This window comes from Tinamus guttatus, unplaced genomic scaffold (assembly GCF_059628265.1).
Source record: "Tinamus guttatus ecotype Peru unplaced genomic scaffold, ASM5962826v1 Tinamus_guttatus_pri_ptg000653l, whole genome shotgun sequence".
NCBI classification, from domain to species: domain Eukaryota; kingdom Metazoa; phylum Chordata; class Aves; order Tinamiformes; family Tinamidae; genus Tinamus; species Tinamus guttatus.
The window spans coordinates 1,384,272-1,408,280 of record NW_028289187.1 but is presented as its reverse complement, the minus strand read 5'-3'; the positions used below and the strand labels follow the sequence as shown (position 1 = coordinate 1,408,280).

General features: G+C 46.8%; 1 protein-coding gene across 1 annotated transcript; it reads left to right on the top strand.

Moving 5' to 3' along the window:
• The first annotated feature begins 13,818 nt into the window (after positions 1-13,818).
• On the top strand, positions 13,819-16,701 carry LOC148592018 (T-cell activation Rho GTPase-activating protein-like). The gene is made up of 7 exons (XM_088536246.1): positions 13,819-13,834; positions 14,098-14,267; positions 14,390-14,551; positions 14,730-14,839; positions 15,308-15,503; positions 15,742-15,859; positions 16,202-16,701. Exons 1-7 carry the CDS (start codon positions 13,819-13,821, stop codon positions 16,699-16,701), a joined length of 1,272 nt encoding a protein of 423 aa, XP_088392372.1.
• Positions 16,702-24,009: the final 7,308 nt, after the last annotated feature.

The following is a 24,009-nucleotide window of genomic DNA, read 5'->3' as shown; positions in this document are numbered from 1 at the left end:
ACAACTCAGATGTTGTGATTACTCTCCTAAATGTCAGCTGCCTGTAGGAATTTTACATTCACTATTTACATAGCTGCACACACTACTGGGAACTTGAAGCCATCTTACTTTCAGATTACCTTGCAGACATGTTTTCTAAAGTTAGACTCTAGTTGTTTGAGCTAAAACATGGCTTTTAATGCTGTGATTAACTTTAGTGGCTGCACGGCTTTAAAGACCAATTTTAATGAAGGTTTCTTTCAAATGCTTGAGCCCACCTGGCTCCATGGATTATGGGCTATTTCATTTATTATGTGCTGACTAGTAATATGAAAGAACTCTGTTTCAGAAGTTCAGTAGCTCTTAATTACAGCCAGCTCTGAAGCACACAACCATGTGTGACAGACTTCCTGACACCTCCTCGCTTCTTTCTTCTTGCACCCCGAGCTCCTCCCTCCAATTCCCGTGTTGCCTGGAAGTATTTTCCTTTACATTGAATTTCTTTGAATCATGCAACCACTGAAGTATTCAGAATCCAGGACATGATAGATTCACAGCATGACTTAACAAGACATATCCTGTGCATATCCTGTGCAATACTGGAAAATAATAAAAAAAAAAGGCTGGCCAATATTTGTGTCAGAACTAAAGGAATCTGTATCCTGTGGTTTTGTCTTATCTCCAGAATAGCAATTAACAACAACCACTATTCCCCATGCTCCATCAGGAACACAAAGACAATTTTTAATCTTGCAGTATTTATTTGACTTAAAAACCTGAGCACACATTAATGATGCAGAAAACATTATTAACTAACATGCTGGCCACAAAATGTCAGGAAATGCTTTCAGAAATAAGAACCTGAGCAGCCCCAAATTATAAGTCATAAAGCAGCAAACTCCTTTTATTGGAACAATTAATTAACAGAGATTCTGCAAGGACAGAATGAAATTCTCTAGGCACTGTAATTCAACTGAAAAATCAAATAGATCTTAAATAACACTCAGGAACATCCTCATGGAGAGAAGCAGTCTTTAGTTTCAAGTTTCCAATCCAATATTAACAAAGCCCTGGATTCGTCTCATTCAACTTTATGTTTCTAGTATAAAGTCATCTTTCACAAAGAAAGCAATTTTTCACTTTCACAAAGTTTATTGTGTAGTTAGTAGAGATAAAGCAAAGAAAATAGTCCATTCATTAATTGGGCCTAAAAGACACAGGATGAATATCCCACTGGAAGCGCTCCTCTCTCTATAAGGAGTATGCAGCTTGCTTAGATGCAGTGCACTACTTCTAGATAGCTAAAATTTGGTAGCTGCATACCCTTCCCCATCTCTCCTCTTTCCTCATTTGTCAGGTACATCACACAAACCAGATATAATAGGATGGTCTTTTGGGGAAACAAACAAACAAACAAATAAACAAACAAAAAGTTGATTCCTGAAAGCACATTTCCAAAATGAGATATGCGATGTCACAACCCCAGCTTGATCCAAGTACTGCTCAAGGGAGAGCTATGGTGTTAGAAGTTTGTCTGCTGTTTACAAGGGTACTTTCTTATATTTTTTTTCTCATAGGAGAAAGGTTAATCCTGCATTAAAGAGCTTGGATCCTAAATTTTAGCAATTCCATCTTCTGTTTTCTGACTGAGAAAATTTGTAATAAATATAAGAGATTCAAACATGACAAAGATGAAAGCCATACCACAGTTTGTCTGGACAGATGTTGTGGTAGTTTTTAAAGGATTCTCCCCATACATATACATGCATATTTATGATTTTTTCATTTCCTCACTTCTCCTCCCTATTATTCTGCCTCCAAGCAGTCAGCAGGTAAGAGACTGAGGAATAAACCTTTTCCTCACATATTAAGTTCTTTTAAAAGAACATGTTTTCCAAAACAATTGCATGAATTATTCATTCTCTCTCTCTCTTTGTTCTTATTAATATCAGCTTATTCAGTTCTGTTTGTCTGGGTTTTTTTATCTGGTCTTTTTTGGATTTTGCTCATTTTCATTGATGAGATGTTATTTCTTTGCAAATTAAAATGCCTGAAGCTGAGCCATTAATCCTAGACAAGTTCTGATAAAATTACATTTTTCAAAATAGTGGAAACGCTCAAGTATCTTTCAGCTCTCTGAAAAAGGTTGCAATGTTCAATTGTTTTCAATGTGCATCAAAGACAGGGCAAGACCCTACAACTACCAGCCAGCAAAGATCTGTCTTGGCTCCCAAAGTTTTGTCCAAGGATTGGTTATAAAGTTTATTGATAATATTCAGAAAAGATGCACGTGCAACCTTCAACCAAGGCTGTGACACCCAGGATTCTTACATCTAAGTGATCTGATCTCCAAGGTACAGAGTCAATATCTGATTTTCAAACTTTTATCAGGGCAGGTGAAGAGGAGGGAAAGGATCATGAATGATATACAGAAGCACAGGCAGCGCAGACAGCACAGCCCAGCACGGCTGCAGGGGCACGGTGCAGAACGCACCAGTTACTGATACTCCTTGCGCTGCGTTAGCCTGGAACACGGGGCCACAGCTCCCAGAGCAGCCTAATACAGTGTAATTTAAATTCTGCCAATACAGTTTTCTGGCCCATATCTTCAAGAAAGCTCCCATTATTGACAAAACTCCAAAAAGCTGTAGCCTTCATGTGCGACAGTGATTGCAAATCTTCAATAGACACAGACAGTAACTTGCATGACTATTTCACTTGCAGTAGCACAAATTCAAGATGAGCCCTTTAAAAATATGGCTCAAGTCTGACAAAGCTGTAAAAGTGTCATCATTTATGTCCCACTATCTTCTCACTCTTTTTTTTTCCTCGATCTAATTCTAGATGAAAGAGGCAATGAGAAATGCCAAAACATTATCATCAAAATTCTTTATTTGTTTCTCACTGTTAGCTTAATATAGACAAAAGAAGCTTGGAATTTAGCAGCTTCTAGGACTGGAACAGGTAAGAATGTTTCTCAAAATCAAAATCACTTACAAGCTATCAGGTTTATGGAGAAAAAGAATTGTTATTACCTATCAATTAGATCTCACAGAACAGAGTGGTTCAAACCTTAGAAAAAGAAATCACTGCTCATGCAGTAATAGGAAGAAGTATATTACCACCGAGTACAACAATTCCTGTTTCAGCAGGTTGTTCAGGCATACTTCAGAGAAGCAGTTCTGGGGAAGTGCTGGGAGTATAAACCAAGTACAGTCTATCAGTCAGTTCTGTCTGAACACAGAAATAGTACCCAAAGATTCAGGAGTAACATTTAGCCTAATGACTTTTAGGAACTAGGGTATGATTTTTAGAATACAATAGTGTCCAAGTTTCCCTTAACATTTAAGGTTTTTAAAAGCTAGGCACTTAGATAATTCACTAATTCACTAAATAATTTAGTGCATCTTCAAGCATCTATTCCCATTTTTTCAGGGGTGCCCAGTACTCTGCAGTTGCAGCAGAGGTTGTTCAATGTTAAGCCCAGGTCTTCATAGAATCATAGAATCACAGAATGCTTCAGGTTGGAAGGGACCTCTGGAGGTCCATCTAGTCCAAGCCCCCTGCACACACAGGGTCAGGACTGCAGCTTTATAACCCATTAGGACCAACACCTGCTGAACCACTATCATTTTCCTACTATCTTAGGCTTCCATCTTGAGTCATTACAATCAGTTTGAACTCATAAATGAGTTCCCTTTGCAGTCCTGACATTAGACAGACAGAAATACACAATAGCTCAGCTAATAGAGAGTCCAAGATCAACACTAGGCATGTGTTGGCTAAATAAGGTCCTAAAGGATCATAGCTGCACTGTTATCACACCCATTCCCCCACCTGTGCTCCAGAAGGGCAGAAGTTTTCTGCAGATCCTCTGTTATATCTGAAGTCCCATCCAATTGTCTCAGATATTTTAGCGCTTCCCAAGTCAGCTGAGATACCATTTAGGGGAACAGAGTTGAGCCTTCATCTGCATAAGCAAAACTTTCATCATTCTCTGAAACCTTTCTGGCTGTGAAATGAGGGACAAGCCACTTATAGGCAGCTCTCAGTTTTGTTAATTGCTAATCATACTTTGCAAAAACTGTAGGAAAGGAACTGGCAGTTTTTTTAGGTGATTCCCAGTTGAGACATTAATATTGGAGACAAGATGGATCCCTTAATAGAACAGATTCCACTTTCTTGAAAATTACACAAAGTGGAGAACAACACTGCCAGCTATGTATACCGTTTGCAGCTCCCTGCATGCTTGCTGTGCTGCTCCATCCTTGACCATTGAGTTTTAGATGCTCTAGAAAATCTCATCCAGATTGCCTATCTGGCAACTTACTTGTAATGCTCACCCAGAAAGGCTAATGCTAAATGCTCAGTACCTACTGGCCTCTGGTCTTGGGATTGCATAGTTTTGGTGTATTACATTTCAGAGTGCTGAAAGTCAGGCTCTCACTGCTGCAGTTTCAGCACAGAGAATACTTCCTCAAAATTCAGCCCTTGCTCTGTGGGGAGGGTTTGCAAACATGAATCATTGGATTAGTGATGCAGTAGAAATATTCACTGTGTTTTTAAGGCACCAAATAATTGCAGGGCTCCTTAAAAAAAACTAAGAGAAACAGCAAACAATATACTAATCAGCAGAAGAAACTATGCGAGTGGTAATTTATGTATCTCATAAATAACCAGAGAGCTGTCATTTTACACACACTATTTTGAAGATTTGTTATCTCACAGATATAGGCAAATTCACAAACTGTTACTCATTCAACAGTCTACAGTGCTTAGTTGTGCAGAGTTTGGGAGTTTGAATCAGAAGATTCCTGCAACGATGCCTGCAATTCCTAATGGAATGATTAGGAAACAGTGTAGTAGATGATCAGCACAAATATGAGTGTAAGCAAGACTCAGTAGCAATAACTGAAAACAGCACAGGAACAGCAGAGGATGCCTCAAATAAAAAATAGAATTTGGTGAAGCACAAGCCATGGTGAGCTCAGGTTGTGTTAAATGTTATCATCTATAGTTCTTTGGCCAAGCATCTCAGATAATCATCAGAGTAGATATCATCTGCATTATTCAGCAGCATAACTGGCAACACAGGTCATCTTTGGTAGTCTTGAATTAGCCTGGAAAATGAATGACCATTTATCAAATGTTTTTGCTTCATGTATTGCCTGAGATACATTCATGGCACAGCCTGCCTGTTTAAGTTGACCAAATTATTTTGAGGGGGGATAAGAGAGGTTTTTCCAGGATGTTAGTCATGTAATGAGAGTTAAACCCTTATGTGAGACCACATAGACCAGGAAGGGATCAGGAATGGAGTCTCATCATGCAATAGGGGAGGTCATGGGAGCTACATTAAATGACAGACCAAATCCAAAGATGATGACACTGTTCTGCTGGGAACACATTCAATAGACTTTGAACTCTTTCATCTTTTGCTGAACTAAAGCATTGCATTGGGCAATCAAATCTAAAAAGAAAGCTCTGAAGCTCCTAACTTTGTAGTTAAAAGGAAACTCTATGAATATCTTCTTGTATGTGCAACTTTGTCTTATGTTCTGTGTAGCAATACAAACATATATATTCATATGAATATCCCATTAAGGAACTTTTAATTGTGAAGAATACTTTTTAGCTAACACTATAAACTAAATGAGACAAAACAAGAACTACTTAGGGGTGTTCTTTCTGGATTTACAGTTTATTCATCAGCTCACTAATGGGTGGGAGCACATACACTGTTTCTATTCAGAGTTGTTCATGAGCTGTGGTCTAACCCACATAGGTGGTGGTCAGGAAAAGCAGAAAAGAGGGCTGACTCACTGAGTAATGATTCCGTTTTCTTTTTAACTCCAGGGTACTTCTGAGTTCCCATGAAAGGCAGAAATTGGCAGCACCAATTAAAATTAGTGATAACAGAGACTAGCCTTCAATTTTTCAGCTCATCTCTATTCAACTCTGGTAAGGCCGCACCTGGAGTATTGTGTGCAGTTCTGGGTTCCCCAGTACAAGAGGGACGTGGAGCTTCTAGAGAGGGTCCAGTGTAGAGCGACAAAGATGATTAAGGGACTGGAGCATCTGTCATATGAGGAAAGATGAAGTGAGCTGGGCCACATAGCAGTTTATGGTGGAAGATGAACTCTGGGGCTCTGGGCTGTGGTAACAGGAAGGCATCTCAGCAGTAAATTACAGCTAGAAACATGAAAAAAAAATAGTGCTATCTAAGTTTTGGATCAAAGGGATTAAATAAAAAAGGAGACAATATATAAGTAATTATTTTACTTTGGATTCTGGTTCCAAGAATTTGGAGCAATCCAGACAAAATACAAAGAGCCTGTTAAGACAAAGTAAAGGACTCTGTCATTGCTGAGAAGGTCACTTCCAGGGTGTGCCCTTCTGTTTGGACCTAGACTGGCCGCTTTCAGGAGTGCACAGTATCCTGCTCTTTTCTCCAGGCAGATCCTCTCTGTTCAGAGAAGAAGCATCTCTGTATATTGAAGGCAGCACTGATCCAAATGTGAGCTAAGCTTTGCTTTTAATTTGATTCCGTAATATTCCTTATCCTTAAAAGGATACTTAAAATATACGAAAATGATACAACCTATCAGATTTATCTATCTGTGCCTTCCCACATCCGTCAGCAGGCTTCCAATGGGAAGTTTGGAAAGCACATCATTGGCTTTTCGGTCCTTTTTCACGTGATCAAATTCAAGTCCAGATCGAGCCAAATCACAGTTTTCTTTTTGTTGTTGTTGTTGTCCTAAATCAGTGAAAAGCCTCACTAGTCAGTATAATACCTTTAGTGTACAGGCAGTTGAGTTAAAGCATATAACATTTCTAAACTGCAAAATACTGCACTGTGTCACTGAGCAAAAATAGTGTCACTATTCTTTTGCTTAGGGGGTAGGGTTTTTTCCTGGATTTTGGTGTATGTTAAACTTGTTGGAAACAGTCAATTTCTGCTCTTTTTTCATTTGAAACATGTCTTTTAGCTAACTTGCCAGTCTCTTGTATGGACCTCACCAGTCCAAGACCCGTTTGGTTAAACAACAGCTAGAGAATAACTGTTTTGTGGTCAGGGCTGTTATATTTCTGTCAGGTTCTCTTTCACTTCTGCATTGAGCCGTGATACCAAAACCAGAGAGATGGATACGCCGTGGCAGCCCCTTTCTGATCTTTTGAGGCTGTGCATTCCCCCCTGCTTCTTTGAATCCTTTTGCAGAACTGCATGGTAAAAACATTTACATGCTCCCTGTGCAACCACCTGAAAACACTCAGGCATAAGCAAAACAATGGGTTTGACAACAAGCATAAGAATTAGTGAAATTGGTCATAAGGCTGTTCCAAACAAAACTGAATCTGAATGGCTGTTCTATGGTGCAAATGTCTTTTACTTTGCTATCACCTCGCTGTTAATCCCTATCTGTAAGATAGGATAACTGTAATGCAAGGGCTGGTTGAAATTTTCTGTTCAAATATTCTCCAACAATCACAGAGGGTAGGATTCACAAAGGGCCTATAAAATACTCATAACATCAACCTTTCTTTTGTGTCCTGCAGGATCAGGGCAGACTGATTCAAGCAGGTCAGTGACACGAACAGGAAGACAGCCCAGAGGGGCAGTCCCGCCCCCCAGGCTCACACATTGCGTGAACCAACTTCTTTTCTTTGCTCTAGGCAGAACACACAAAGCAATCCCGAAGACGCTTCCCAGCTCTTCTGAAGGGCTCTGGTTTCCTGTGCAGACTTGCAAAGCCCAACCTTTTCCAGCAGCCATGGATACAAGCTAATATCACCATGACTTTCTCTTCCTTCATTTTATCTGTGCAAGGAGAAAGTGCTATTGACCTCCCCCTCATTATCAAAGACCAAGAAATGCACATAGATTTGAAGAGGTGCAATTAGAGCCACAAACAACTGCTCTGTAAGGAGGGATCCTTTTTTACCCTATCCAAAGCAAGTCTATCATATTAGCTCACTTAAGTGATCCCTAATCTAGTCCTTCTACCCCTGTAGAAAGACTCCCTTTCTACAGACTTTCTCCCTGCTCTCCGGGGAATGGGATTCCTGATGATTGGTTGTAAAACACCGAGGCAAAGGCGGCACGCAGCACCTCAGCTGGTCTGTGCCTTCACAGCATGAACTACTGTGTTTTACATTTCCTTCAGAGGCTATATTCATTGCACATGCTTCTGTTTATTAAAGATCTGTTGGAGATCACAATTAGAAGAGTATAGGTGATGTGGGAAAAAAGAAGAGCAATCACCTTTTGCTCCCAGTGGTTATGACAATATTTTCTTCTTCTACAGCTTGAAGTTCTGATCCTATGCTTAGAGAGCACCTTGTAATTATTAAGATTGAATGTAATGCCCTGACTTTTAGATTGTTGTTTCTGGTAAATCGAAATAGAAAATGTTCTTATTTGCATGCCTAAGTAAAGCTAGCCACCTGAGTGTAAAAAGCAAATGGAGACATGGCAGGGTTGTACCATGAGATAATAAATGAAAGGAAATCCTAGCTGGATGCTGCTGATGGGAAAGCTCTTCGCAGCTACACCCAAATAAAAGGGACCTGGATCTTGCCTGCCAGGGATTTTCCAGCTTAACATAGTCTGGTTTGACATACATGCTTCATGAAACCCTATCACTCATGGTCTTTAGCCAAAACTCAGGGTGCTCATGGCTTTGCAGTCCATCTAGCTGCATTCTGGAGAAAAAAATCTGTAAGGTGGCCAAGCATCCAAGGGTGAAGATGCTAAGTACCCTAGGAAATGTGCATTGGGGTGGCCCAGCAGGTCAGCGACAGGGACAGGAAGGCAGCCCACATGGGCAGTCCTGCCTCCCAGGCCCACACGCTGCATGAACCAACTTCTTCTCTCACCCACTGCAACGCTGACTGATTAGACTCCTTCCCAGGTGCAGGACCCTGCACTTACCTTTGTTGAACTTCAGGAGGTTCCTCTCTGCCCAACTCTACATCCTGTCTAAGTCCCTCTCAATGGCAGCACAGTCCTCTGGAGTGTCGGCCACCCCACCCAGTTTTGCATCATCTGCAAATTTGTTCAGGGTGCGCTCTGTGCCTTTGTCCAAATCGTTGACGAACAAGTTGAACAGCACCGGGCCAAGTACTGACCCCTGCAGGACACCACTGGCCACAGGCCTCCAACTAGACTCAGCCCCATTTATCACCTCTGAACTCTGGACCCTACCATCCAGCCAGTTCTCAATCCACCTCACCGTCCACTTGTCTAGGTCACACTACCGGAGCTTTCCTATGAGGATGTTATGGCAGGTGGTGTCAAAAGCCTTGCTGAAGTCAAGGTAGACCACATCCACAGCTCTCCCACTGTCCATTCAGCCAGTCATCCCATCATAGAAGGCTACCCGGTTTGTCAAACACGACTTCCCCTTGGTGAATCCATGCTGACTACTCCTGATCATCTTCTTTTCCTTCACATGCCTAGAGATGGTCTCTGAGATGCACCATAACCTTTCCAGGGACGGAGGGAAAGCTGACCGGCCTGTAGTTTCCCTGCTCCTCCCTCTTGCCCTCTTTGAAAACTAGAGTGACGTTGGTCTCTTCCAGTCCTCAGGCACTTCCCTCACCCTCCATGACCTCTTAAAGATGATGGAGAGCGGCTGAGCAATAACCCTCGCCAGTTCCCTCAGCACTCTTGGGTCTATCCCATCTGGGCCCATAGATTTGTGGGTGTCCAGTTTGCCTAAATAATCCCTAACCAAATCCTCTTTGAAAGTCTTCCTCTCTCCTCGTTCTCTCTCTTGTCTCCAGGCTCCCTAGTTCATGGGGACTGGCCTTGGCAGTAAACACAGAAGCAAAGAAGGCATTTAGTGACTCTGCCTTCTCTGCATCCTCCATCACCAAGGCACTCTCCCCATTCAGCAGGGGACCCACATTTTCCTTAGTCTTCCTCTCACAGCTGATGTGTTTGTAGAAGCCCTTCCTGCTCTCTTGCTAATTCTAATTCCAAACGGGTCTTGGTCGTCCTCGTTGTATCCCTGCATTCTCTGACAATGTCCCTATATTCTTCCTGTGTGGCCTGACACTTCTTCCACATTATGTGCATACTCTTTTTCTCAAAAAGTTTACCCAAGAGTTCCTTGCCATCCACACAGGTCTCCTGCCCCTCCTTGCCTGACTTTATTTTTGTAGGAATGCACCAATCCTGAGCTTGGAGAAAGTGTTGCTTGAATAGTAGCCAACTCTCCTGGACACCCTTCTCTTCTAGGACCCTTGCCCAGAGGATTCCTGCAAGGAGCTCCCTGAAGAGCTCGAAGTTAGCTCTCTTGAAGTCCAGGTTTCCAATCCTACTTCTTGCTCAGCCTCCCCCTTGCAGGATCATGAATTTCAACATCTCATGGTCATTGCAGCCAAGACTTCCCTAAACCCGCACATTTCCCACTACATCATTGCTGTTTGTTAGTATCAAGTCTAGCAGTGCCCCTCCCCTTGTTGGCTCATCAACCACCGGCATCAAGAAGTTAACTGCAATGTTCTGCAGGAACCTCCTGGACTGCCTGTTCCTAGCTGGGTGGTTATCCCAGCAGACATCAGGTGGTTGAAGTCCCCCAGAAGGACCAGGGCCTGTGATCATGAGGCTTCCTGCAGCTGCCTGTAGAAGGCCTCATCCACTTCCTCTTCCCGCTCAAGAGGCCTGTAGTAAATACCCACCACAGTGTTGTCCCTGTTGGCCTGTCCCTTGGTCCTCACCCACAGACTCTCAACCTGCACTCCCTTAGGCAGAGCTCCATGCATTCCAGTTGCTCTCTCATGTAAAGGGCAACTCCACCACCTTGCCTTCCTGGCCTGTCCTTCCTAAAATGCCTAAAACCATCCATGGCCACGTTCCAGTCATGAGAGCTGTCCCACCACGTTTCGGTAACTGCAGTGTAATCATGGCCCTGCAATCACAAACGCATCTCCAAGTCCCTGTGTTTATTCCCCATCCTGTGTACCTTTCCATAGAGGCATTTGAGTTGGGCAGCCAATGTGCCTCCCTTTCCAGTTGGGGCACTGTAAGTCCACCATGTGGGCCTTCAGTAGTGCTCATGTTTTGCTGTTTCCCCTCTCCAGGTTTTGGGCATCCTTGACTGGCTCTGGAGTTAGGCAGGTGTGAGTGGCATCACCTACACCTGCTGCCCTGATGATGCCAGCGTCCCACTTCAAATCTAGTTTTGTCTTGGTTAGTCTTGGCAGAGGGGATTCTTGAATCCACATCTCAGCTATTTGATTTAGGAGAGCAAATTGCAGCAAAAGGGTTTTGGTATCTCCTCAAGAGCCAAGCACCAGTGAAGAGTGAGGGAAAGAACATCCTTGCAGGTTTTAAAGACATTTAGGTTGGGATTGAGGTGTAGCCTGCACACACGGCTGTTTCTATTTTGATGTCTGCATGCAGGCATTCTTGTGAGCCTCTCTACTTTTGAGTCTTTCTGCAAACCCCTGGCATGGACCCAAGTCGAGGTGGGATGTTGCTGCCTGCAGGGTGGTGTCTACAGGCCTTTGTGGTATCCCCACGCAATGCAAGGACTTTCCTACTGCATCACTAGTGGAGAGCAGTCCTGCTGTTTAGACAAGAGAATCATTTCCTAAACATGTTCTCTGAGTGTGCTTGGAGACAGGATTGCCCCTTCCCATATTCCTGTAACATTCAGACACCTAGAGAGGAGGCTGACCTCTGGGTTGAATGAGTGCAGAGGAGGTGTGAAACTTGGCATTTTGGGGGCACCATGTGACCTTGGTCCTACTTGACAACTCCAGCCCTGGGCTAGCTGTGCCAGCACGTGCAGGGCACGTTGCAGCCACGCAGGCAGGCTGCCCTGTGCCCCACAGCCCCTGGCCCCTGCCCACCAGCGCCATCACAGCATGGCCGGCGCATCACAATGTGCGTCAGTGACACAGAGGTGGCCTCGGCCACCAGCGCCCGCCCGTGCCCCAGTGCGCAGCTGTGCCAGCGCGAGAGAGCAGGGAGACGTGGGCTCCCAGCTGAGCGGCACAGCAGAGCACGGGGACAGCGGTCCCAGTTTTCCCAGGCCTGCTCGGCTCCTGGCGCTGCTCGGCCTTGTCACCTGGCCCTCGGCAGCGCCATGGGGCAGACGTGCTGCGGTGTGCGGGGCTCTGCCGGCCCCGCTCCCAGCTCGCAGGCCTGGCCCAGGGCCCCTGGCTCCGCTCCCAGGAGCTCCCAGCTCCTGCTGGTTCAACGTGCTCTGGTGACGCGGCACCAGCGCACGCAGGGAAGGCACCTCCTGCTCTTCCCCGACGCTGTCGCCTTTGCCAAATTCAAGTAAGCACAAGGACCTCTGCCCTCCTGACCCAGACCACTGCCCCTGCCAGCAGCCCCAGGCCCCACTCCTGCCCTCTCCTGCTTCCGCTGGAGCCTCGAAGAGCTCAAAGGCCCTTGGAGTGGCCGTTGGAGGGGCCTCTTCCTCCTGGCCTCGCAGCCTGTGCTATGTGTGGATGCCCAGGCTCCTGACGAGCTCTCGTGCTCCAAATGACCTGCAGCCCCCTGCACGGGTGTCCCTGTGCTGCGAGGAGGGTCGCGCTTGCCCTTGAATGCAGGGTGGTGTGGGAGGAAAGGGGCTGGCTCCTGGATGTGCCATCCTCATGCACAGCCCCTGTGCACCCTGCTGCTCCTGGGGCTCGGGGTGGCCGCCCCAAGGCTCTGCTGTGGGCAATGGCTCTGCCCTGGGGCTGCCCCCAGGACACCACCTCCAAGGGGCTCCCTGCTCTTCCTCCCACAGACTTGGCACCTCCTTCCTGCTCAAGCACCGGGTGCCCCTGCACGAGCTCTGGGTGCTGTGCGGGAAGGAGGAGGCGGCTCATGGAGGGGAAGAGGAGGAGGAGGCTTTTGGCCTGAAATGCGCCAACAGCCTCCTCCTCGTGTGGCCCAGCAGCGGCTGCGTGGTCACATTCGGGTGAGTGTGGGGCCTGGGGAGCTGTGACTCTGCAGAGCAGCGGGAGGAGGAGGAGGATGGGCCCTGAGCCTTCTCTCTCCCGTGGGCTGCAGGTCGCAGGAGGTGAAGGAGCAGTGGCTCGGCGCCATGCTCAGGTGAGGCCTGCGGGCAGTGATGCCGCTGGCGGCGCTGGGTGTCCAGGCTGCTGGTGCTGCAGAGCTGCCGCGGAGCTGTGGTGGGGCGCAGGGAGCTCCTGGGCAGAGCTGCCCTGGGCCCTGCGCACGCGGAGGGGGCGCAGGCAGCAGCGCCGGGGCCGTGCAGAGCGGTGCTGCCCGCGGGCCAGCGCTGCGGGCAGGTCTGCAGGGGAGGGTGGCTGGAGGGGCTGCGCTGCTGTGCGCGCAGCGAGCAGAGAGCCGGGCAGTGACCCAGCTCTGCCCTGGGGGCTGCCCTGTGCCCAGCAGGAGCCCGGGAGACCAGGGGGCCCGCGTCACCCGCCTGGCCTCGTTTGAGCGGCTCCTCAGGGAGGCCATCAGCGCCCACGGTCCCGTAAGTGCCCCTGGGCTTCCCGCTGCTCCCCGAGTGCCCAGGCCTTCGGGGAAGAGCCCCTGCACCCAGCGGCTCCCGCTGACCCTCTGCTCTCTTGCGCAGTCGGCGTCGCTGAGCGCCCGGACCGTGGAGGCGCTGATTTCGGCAGCGGTGAGCGGCTGCTCCCACTGCCCTGGCCCTTGCGGGTGCTGCCAGCAGGTATCTGTGTTTGTGGAGGGGAGGTGTCAGGGGCCGCAGGGCTGGGGACAGCGGCCGCTGCCCAACGGGGCAGCCGGGGAGGAGCTGCTCAGGCTGGAGGCAGCCCGGGAGGGCAGTCCCTGCCCGGGGCCACGTTTGGGCACCCTGTGCCCAGGGCCTGCAGCCTCTCAGCACCCAGTAGCCCCCCATGGTGCCCAGGGGCTGTGGGCTGCAGGGCTGGCTCGGCCTGACCCCTGCAGCCCTGGCTGCTGCTGGGGGCAAATCCGTGACCTGGGGCCGTTTCTTGCAGGCTGGTCCCACACAAGGAGCTGCCGAGGTCCTCGCAGCTCCTCAGGAGGGACCCTGCCCTGCGCCCGGTGAGTGAGCTGGGCAGAGCAGCGGGGCAGCTGCCCTCTCCCTCAGCGCCCTGCACGCACACAGCGCTGCTCCTGCTGCTGGAGCCTGACACTCGCTTTCCTCTCACCAGCAGCTCGTGGACCTCCCCAGAAGAGGAGGTCCATCCCCTGGCCGTTTGCTGGGCACCGCAGCTCGGCCAGCGGGATGCGCCAGGAGGTGCCGGTTGCCCGGAGCCTTCTCTTTGGGCAGCCCCTGGACAGGCTCTGTGGGGCAGAGGGGAGCCTGCCCCAGCCAGTCCAGGTAGGGCAGCCGGGCCCCTGGGGACTTGGCCTGCGCACGCGCTGCTCTGCGGCAAGGCCCAGCTCCCATCACTAGCGGCCTTTGTGCACTCCAGGATCCCTTGTGTTTGCTTCTGCCGGCAGGACCTCCTGGACATCTTGTACAGGGAGGGACCCGCCGCCGAGGGCATTTTCCGGATCGCTGCCAGCGAGCGGGATCGTCGGCAGCTCAGGGAAGCCCTCGATACAGGAGGCAGCGTGGAGCTGGAGAGCAAGCCCGTGTACCTCCTGGCTGCTCTCTTAAAGGTGAACTCCTTCCCCTCCTCCTCCTCCTGCTCCTCCTGCTCCTTTTCCTCCTCCTTGTTCCCCTTGGAGAGCAGGGAGCTCAAAGCCACTGCCTCCTGGGGAGCCCGAGTGTCAGGGATGCTCCCTGTGGGCTCAGGGCTCATGTCCAGAGCCTCATCTCCATACTCTGGTCTTGCAGGATTTCCTTCGTAACATCCCCTCCACGCTGCTCTCGGCCTCCCTGTACGAGAGGTGGATGCAGGCTCTGGCTAAGGCAAGCAAGGAGGAGCAGATGCAAGAGCTGAAAGAGTAAGTGTTGTGGGCAGTGCCAGTGTTCAGGGGTGTCCGGGAGAGCTCGGGGCCTTCTCTGGCAATGGGCAGGCTCCTGCAAGGACCCATCATTTCTGTGAGCTAGTGCTGATAGTGTACAAGAGAACCCCAGGCTTTCATGGGCCTTTGCAAAGCCTGCCAGCCCACCATGTGCTGACAAGCTCCCCTTTCCTCACGCTGCCCATGTCCTGAAGGGCAGGCACCTTGCTGAGACACCAGCCTTTGAGTCAAGGTCTTGGCCTTGCCACTCTTGCACTTAAGCAGCTGCTCAGCTGTCGCTGGAGGTTTCTCCCCAGGACATGTGTAAAGCAGTGAGAGAAAGCAGGGGCCTTGCTCTCTGTGGAGGATGCACCGTTTGTGGGAGTTTCCTTGAGACTCCTTGCTCGCAGGCAGAAGCAGCGGGCACTGCCTCCTCACGTCAGGGCCCTTGTGTTTGTGTTCACGCAGGGTGGCTGAGCAACTGCCGCCATCGAATCAGCTCTTGCTGAAGAACTTGCTTGCCCTGCTCAAGCACATCAGCCAGAGTGCTGCAGAGAACAAGATGACCTCCAAGAACCTGGCCATCTGCATTGGGCCCAGCATGCTGGGCCCAGGCCAGGACAGCACCTTGCCTCTCCAGCTGCAAGTGGAGATGAACAGCAAGGTATGTGGAAGATGCCACGGAGCTTCCCGCATTGGCCACAGCTGAGCCAGGCCCTCACATCCCACGGCCTTTGCAAAAGCCACCTCCGCTCGGCAATGCGCAAGCCGACAGGCAGAGCTCTTCCTGCAGCTGCAGCCGTGGAGCTACAGCCCTGGGGACAGAGCCATCAGTGGGGAGAAGCAAACACTGCTGATGCCTTTGGAGCCCTTTGCCTGACGCCCATGGTTTCTGTGTGCAGGTGGCGGTGCTGGTGGAGGTCCTTATTGAGAACCACACTGTAATATTTGGGGAGGACGTGGCCTTTCCTGGCAGCCCCTCTGCAGAGCAGCCCTCCGAGGACACCGGCGGCTCTGCAGGTCTGTGTGCAGAGGGGTCAATGGCTCCTGGCAAAGTTCTTTAGCTGGCAGCACTTGCCAGGAGTTGGCAAGGACAGTGCTCACTCCACACAAGGCTTCCTGATGTTACACCCTGGTAGAGCTCAGCTCTTTGCAGCATTGCTCACTATGGGCTGGAACTGCCCTCTGCCCGCGTGGGCTATTGGTCCCGGGGCCTCTTGTGTGTCCTGAACTGCTCCTCCCCTCCATAAGGGCTTAGGTTGCAGCTTGCCATCCTCTGAGTCTGTGTAGTCCCACAGGCAAAGCCCCCTTTTCCTGCAGAGAGCCACTCAGAAGTAGCTAAGAGGCTCTTTCTGCCCACAGGACACCGAGGGGCTGCTCAGGAAGATTCTTTGGCCAGCCCCAGCCCCGTGCCTGAGGCGTCCTGTGTCCTCCCAGTCTCTGAGGGGCAGCAGCAGCAGCAGCAGCAGCAGGAGCAGCAGCCCCATGGGAGAAGCCCCAGGGACAGCAGGGCTTATGCAGCGTGTGCCTCTGCCCCTCCACTGCTGTCTTCCAGAGAAATCCATCATGGCACGATGGACAGGAGCTATTCAGTGTCAGTCCTGCCTGTCCAGGAATGGTCAGAAGGCAGCAGGAGTGCGGGCAGCGTTGCTGCTGGGCAGCAAGAGCCCTGCCTGGAGCACGAGGCCCTGCAGAGACACCCTGCAATGCTGCCTGCCCTGTTCTCCCACGTCGCTCCTCCCCAGGCCTCCTCCAGGCGCTCCCTGGACAGCGCCTTGTCCTTCCAGCAGCGCCCCTCCACCATGTCCCTGCGGCCTGCCTCCATGCCCCCCTGCTGCTGGTGGGACACCCAGAACATGTAAATAGCTCCTGGCAAAGCTCTTGCAGGCCGTGCTGGGGACAGGAGCCATCAGAGCCCAGGAGTCCGTGGGCATGCGAGGAAGCCGAGAGCGTTGCCAGGGGCTGAGATTAGACATTTCGGGGCAGGCTGAGGGGAAAGGGGGAGGAGGAGGAAGAGGGGCTTCAGGGGTGTCCTCAGAGACAAGAAAATATCAAGACTGCGACCCCTGTAACTGTAACCAAAGAAATGTAACCCTTGTGGTCTGCTGCTGGAAACATCTCAGCATGGAGACGCTTTGGACTCCCATATTGGAGTCCGAATGGAAAGAAAAAAGCAGGAAAAAGAAAAGCAAAGTAGAGGAAAAAGGAAAGAAAAGAAAGAGGAGACTTAGTGGAAAGAAAGAAAAGAGAAGAAAGGAAATGGAGAAAAAAAAAAGAGAGAAAGAACAAGGAAGAAAAAAGAAAGGTGGAAAAGGATTTTTTTGTAAAAAAAAAAAAAAGACATAAAGGAAAGAAAAAAAGGAAATAAAGCCAAGGGATATGAACCCCAAGGGAACGCAAAGAAGCGCCAAGTATGTAAACAGGAGGAAAGCCATCAGGACACTGAAAGAGGAGAAAAGAACGGACAAACAGAAAGCAAAGTGACAAAGAGATAAAGAAGACAGAAGGAAAGAAACAAGGAGGCGAAAGCAAAAGGAAATAGTCGGTGAAAGAAAAGCAGGGAAAGGAAAAAAATAGAGAAAAGCAAGAAAAAAAAAGGAGCGAAATCGGGAAGAAAGAGACAACAAAAAAAGAAGCAAGAAACAGAAAAGACACAGGAGAAGAAGAAAAGTAAGGAAAGGGAATCCTGGAATGCAGAATCAAAAAAGAAGGTAAAAATGGACATATAAAGGAAAGAAATCACAGAGACAAAGTCAAGCGAAACTAACCCCAAGGGAAAGCAAAGCAAGCAAGCAAGCCAATAAGTACACAAGAGGAAAGCAATCAAGAAATAAGATACCAAGATAAAGGAAACGATAATGGAAATCGACCTGGTTGGAAAAAACAAACAAACAAACAAACAAACAAAAAACAAAGGCAGAAGCAACCTAAACAACAACAAAAAGCAAAAGTAAAGAGACAGAAAAGAAAGAGGAATGGGAAAGTATGGAGAGAAAAACCTGGAAAGTAGATGAAAAGACGAAGAAAGTAAAAATGGAGACATAAAGGGAAGAAAACAAGGAGACAAAGGCAAGGGAAACCAAATGAAAGAGAAAGCAAAAAAGCAAGCAAACAAGCAAGCCAGTAAGTACACAAGAGGAAGCAATCAGGAAACAGACAAAGACAAAGGAAATGATAATGGAAATCAACATGGATGGAAAAAAAATAAAAAAGGAAAGAAAAAGATGGCAAGCAGAGAGGAAAGTGAAAAAAGAGAGAGAAAATGAAGGAATAAAGGAAGGCAGGAGAAAAAAAACAGAGTGAAACATCTAGGAAAGAAAAACAGGAAAAGGAAAGGAAACAAAAAGAGAAAAACAAGAAAAAGGAGAGAAAAAGGAGAAGACATAGGCGATCAAAGAAAAAATAAAGAGAAAAAGAAACAGGAATGGAGAAGTAAGGAAAGGGACATCTGGAAAGTGGAAGAAAAGACGAAGAAAGTAAAAATGGAGACATAAAGGGAAGAAAAAAGGAAACTAAGGCAAGACAAATCAGCCGAAATTGAAAGCAAAGGAGCAAACAAGCAAACAAAAGGAAAGCAATCAGGAGATGGGACAGCAGTAAAAAGCAAATGTTGATGGAAATGAACCTGGATGGAAAAAAAGGTGGAAAGAAATGGCAAGTGAAAAGGAAAGTAAATACCAGAAAATTAAGGAAGGAAGACAGGAGGAAAGAAGAAAGTAAGCAAAAGCAAAGAGAAATATCTGAGAAAGAAAAGCAGGGAAAGAAAACAAAAATGAGAGAAAAGCAAGAAAAAGAGAAAATGAGGAATAAAGAAGCAACCAGAAGGGAAGGGAAAAAAAAAAAAAAAAAAAAAAAAAAAGGTAAAGAGGCAGGAAAGAAACAGGAATGGAAAAGTAAGGAAATGAAAACCTAGAAGGGATGGCAAGGAAGAAAAAAAAAATTCAACGAGGAAAAGAGAAAAGGGAAAAATAAAAGGAAGAAGAAATTGTCAAAGAAAGACAAATCCCCCTCACACATGCAGATCCCCCTCCCTGAGACTGTGGTGCCTCCAGTCGCAGAGGCGCAGGCCCAGCCTGTGGGTAGCACATGGTTGCAGAGAGCTTAACATCCAGGACAAAGAGAAAGAAGGATGAGGACACAAAAGAAACGGGGATGCAGAAGTAAGGAAAGGAAACCCAGAAAGGATGGAAAGGATAAAAAAAGAAAAACAAAAGGAAGAAGGAATTGAAAGAAAAGAGAAAAGGAAAAAGAAGAGGGCCATGGGCAAGCAAATTGTAAAAATAATGATTGTAAAAATAAAAATGGTAAAAATAAAGATGAGTAGTGCCTTTTCTTGGCAAATGTGATTCTGTGATTTTCCTTGGTATTTCCTGATCACTTCCCCAGGAAAGGATCATGCAAAGGCTTGTGAAGGAGTGCTGCCAGGTCTGCAAATCTCATGGACTTAAAGACAGGAAACCATTCAGCACTTTTTTTTCTCTTTTTCCCACTACAGGATTTTTCATCCCGATAGACCAGATCTCAGCTTTCACAATGTGGCCTTAACTACTTTTTCTTAGGAAATGAATTAATTTCCGTCTTATTCTTGTGGTCCTAGGTTAGACCCCAGTTGAAGTCCTATGCAGAGAAGTCATCATATCATCTATGCAGAGAAACCATCCTTTACTTTCTGCAGAGATGAAGGAGCACTCAAGAATGTGGCCATTTCTTTTAGTGCAAAGCAAAGCAAAGCTGCCCTGTGCCACGTGCTTTAGGTGTCCCTGCTTGGGCAGGAGGGTTGGACCAGATGATCTCTAGAGGTCTCTTCCAACCTCAACCATTCTGTGATTCCTAGAGGTGGGTGCTTCTTCAGTACTGAGCCATTCAAATGGTGATAAATGAGAAGGAACTGCAGAAACTAGGAGCCCTCCTTTTCCCTACCGGTAATTTTCCAGTTTTTAGAGCATCAAGTTCCTTCCTGAAAAAGGATTTGAACACGATGTGCAAGGAAATGTAATCTGAAAACGAGGGGACCAGATTATGTGCCCAAATCCAGAAGCTACGTGGTTATGTCCAGATACAGCACCTGGGTTGTGCAGTCTATAACAGGATGACAACAACCAAGGAACCTGCTGAAGACCCCACTATTAGAAAACTAGGGCAGATCATCGTGAGCTCTGGATCTCTCATCAGGAAACTGAAGGCATAATCATCTTGAATCAAAAGGCATTTGTAGGTAATGCTTTTATTCCAGTCAAACTATTCTTTAATGATTTCAGAGTATGTCTTTCTATTTTTATCACTAGTGATCCACCAGCTCCTGACACCACTAAGACACCTGCCCTGTTGCAGGTGAGAGTTTCATTGTGGCTGTGCACACAGGTTCTGGATTGCAGAATGCTGAAGGTCTGGGGGACCTACCTTGCATGTTGAAATTGTAGTTCTGGTATCTGTGTGTTTTAAAATGACATCACTAGAAGTAATTTTAGAAAACTTTTAATAAAGTATATGTGTATTAAAGGTGAGCAATCTAAACCAAACACCATGAACACAGAGCTTTTTCATCTGAGTTCGATGATCTTTGGACCCTGTGTCAGACCATTCCCTATAAAGCCTAATGTTTTGTGAAGACAGCCTTGACAGCACAGGTGGATCTAAATCTGATCCCCCTTCGGACTGAGCAAAGGCTTCTGCTTTCCAGCTTGTGAAGATCTCTCCTATGCTGGCACATTCAGTCTGACACGGAGATTCCTGCAGACTACGCACGTGCAAGGCACTGGTTAGACCCACGGCTTTTCCCTCTCTCTGCAGGGCAGACCACACCATAGTTCTGCAGCTCCCTGTGAGCCAGCACTAGAGCTCCAGATGTGGCACCTGCTGGGTCCTGCTTCTGCTCAGGACACGGGTCTTCCCATTCAGCTTGTCCAAGAGCAAAGATGCTCATGAGGGTCACGTGCAGGCATCAAACGCAGGATCACTGGCTGTAAAGGCTTGACTGCCCAGTGAATAAATGATGGAATAATCATTTCCCCTTCAGCAGAGGGCCCCTTCTGTGTGGTCTGTTCCAGGCAGAACACACAAAGCAATCCTGAAGTCTCCTGAAGTCTCAGCTCTTCCGAAGTACCTTTTTTTCCTGTGCAGACTTGCAAAGCCCAACCTTTTCCAGCAGCCGTGGATGCAAGCTAGTATCGCCATGACTTTATCTTCCATTATCTTATCTGTACAAGGAGCAAGTGACATTGACCTCCCCCTCATTATCAAAGACCAAAAAATGCACATAGATTTGAGGAGGTGCAACTAGAGCCACAAACAACTGCTCTGTAAGGAAGGATTTTTTTTCCCTTTCCAAAGCAAGTCTGTCATATGCCATCTGTGCCATCAGACGCTTCCCATGTGCTTGTGCACTTGTGGGTGTATCCCCCCAGGGTCCACGGATTTGAGGATGTCCGGTTTGCTTAGGTGATGCCTAATCTAGTCCTTCTGCCCCTGTAGAAAGACTCCATTTCTACAGACTTTCTCCTTGTGCTCTTGGGATTCGTATTCCTGGGAGGCTGGTCACTAAACACTGAGGCAAAGGCAGCATGCAGCACCTCACTGGTCTGTGCCGTCACAGTATGAACTACTGTGTTTTACATTTCCTTCAGAGACTATATTCATTGCACATGCTTCTGTTTATTAAAGATCTGTTGGAGATCACAATTAGAAGAGTATAGGTGATGTGGGGAAAAAAAAAAAAAAAGAGCAATCACCTTTTGCTCTCAGCGGTTATGACAATGATATTTTCTTCTTCTACAGCTTGAAGTTCTGGTCCAATGCTTATAAAGTACCTTGCAAGTATTAAGGCCAAATGTAATACGCTGATTTTAGACTGCTATTACTGGAAACTCAAAACGGAAAATGTTCTTACCTGCATAGCTACGTAAAGCTAGCCACCTGAGTGTAAAAAGCAAATGGAGACATGGCAGGGTTGTACCATGAGATAATAAATGAAAGGAAATCCTAGCTGGATGCTGCTGATGGGAAAGCTCTTCACAGCTACACCCAAATAAAAGGGACATGGATCTTGCCTGCCAGGGATTTTCCAGCTTAACATAGTCTGATTTGACATACATGCTTCATGAAACCCTATCACTCGTTGCCTTTAGCCAAAACTCAGGGTGCTCATCACTTTGCAGTCCGTCTAGCTGCATTCTGGAGAACAAAATCTGTAAGGTGGCCAAGGAACTAATGGCTGAAGATGCTATGTACCCTAGGAAATGAGCTTTGAGGTGCTTCCGATCTCATTTGCTTCAGCTCTGAAGCTCCATAGGATCAAAATCTCCCCAACTTCTGGCTTGGTAGTCTGCTAGCAAGTTAAGAAACTGGCTCCCCCCTTCTCCATGCAGCAGAATGCAATCATTAAAACAAATTGAGCTTTCAGATGGAAAATTTGCAATTAAATTAGTATTTCCTCTTTTTTTCTCTCTCTCTCTCCTCTTTTCCAATTGAAAATTGCTCCTGTTCTTCCAAAAGCCAAGATGACTGGAAACAGTTACTAGATCATCTAAATATATATCATTATCTTAATTTTTCACTAAAAAATAAGCAACGTCCCCAAATGAAAAACACTGTTCTTGACTTTTTTGTTTGTTTGTTTGTTTTTCGTAAGACCAAAAGTGTTTTATTGGCCAAAGTATTTCAGTTAGTAATGGAGCTGCTCAGTTAGTCATGGATCTGGGACAGACACAGTTGTGACATTCTGAGACTTGAAAAAAGTCAGTATTTGATGGCACTTCCATTGTGTAAAACCCAGCCTTTCAATCATGACCGTAATCCACACATACTCTGTCAACTACAGTCCAACTATTTGAGATTTAATTCTTCAGGGTTTGGGTATAAATGAGGAGTGTAAATCCATAGGACATTGTCGAGGACAACTCAGCAGGACAACAGGACAGATGAAATCCTGACTTAGTTTGAACAGGATCAGAAGCAGGATGTTGTACTACCAAGTCCTTCAAGAGATCGTTGCTTTAAGGTCTTTAAAGTTTACTTTATGAGAGACGACTAAAAAAGAAGCCACCAAGAAGCTCTTAACTGCAAATCTAATTGTTAATCCATCTTGTGTGACAGTTAAACTAAATGGAGACCCCCTGGAACATCATAAAGAAATCAATTAAATCAGAGTTGCACTGTAGAACAACAACAAAAATCTGTAAGAAATTCAATACTTACTGATAGCTAATATGCTCTGCTTCCTAGAGAAAACATCAAACTCTGTTAGCAAAGTAAAAGGATGGTAAGTGGATTTATCTTAGGGCTGGCAGCCTTTTAAGCAAACATATTGCAAAGGAATACTGCAGAAGGAACCTGTCTAAGAAATTGAAAGGACAGACCTGACCAGCTATGGAAGTCATATATTAATATTTAAGAAAGCTCAGTAGCAGCTCCAGAGATGACAGAAGAGCTTTGAGCTTCATCTCCCTCATTTACCTCAGCTGGGAGCATAGTCCCCTCTGTAATCATTGAAGAAAGAGACCTCCAGAGAGTCACCTAAAAATTATCACCTGTGTCAAATGAGTCACCATAAGCTACTTATTGCTGAACATTTTTGAATATGTGTCCCTGACTATAGTACTTTAGTAGACTGCAGGAAGCCCTTAAAAAAGGACTCAAACTTTCTGAACCCATCACTTTGGATTCAGACAGGTCTTTGAGCTTGGGAAAGCCCACCTAAACAACACTGTGGACTTCACTCTAATTTATCCTGTAAATGATGATATCACTATATTAAGGTCATTTTCTCACTTTCTTTTCATACCTTCTGTTAAGGCAATGTGGTTTCTGAAGCCAAAGAGACTCCAGAGAGGAATGAGGTGTAGAAACAGTTGCTAAAGGCACAAGAACATATGTTTTGAGAGAGCCCAGGGTTCTTCCAAGCACATTGCAGGGGACAGTTTCAAATGTGTACCCTGAATGTCCATCAGCATCACAGTCACAGCACCAGCCAGAATGCCACAAGGGATTTCTTTCTTTCTCCCATCTCTTTTCAAGTCAGAAATAATAGAAATACTGCCTGCTTTTCACTATGCACCTACAGAAGAGCTCTTGTGCAAGCTGAATTTCCTAAAGTCTTATTTGCACTTACAAGGCTGATTAGATTGCATCCTTGCACATCAATAATTACAGTTTCTGGAATGATACTTTCTCTG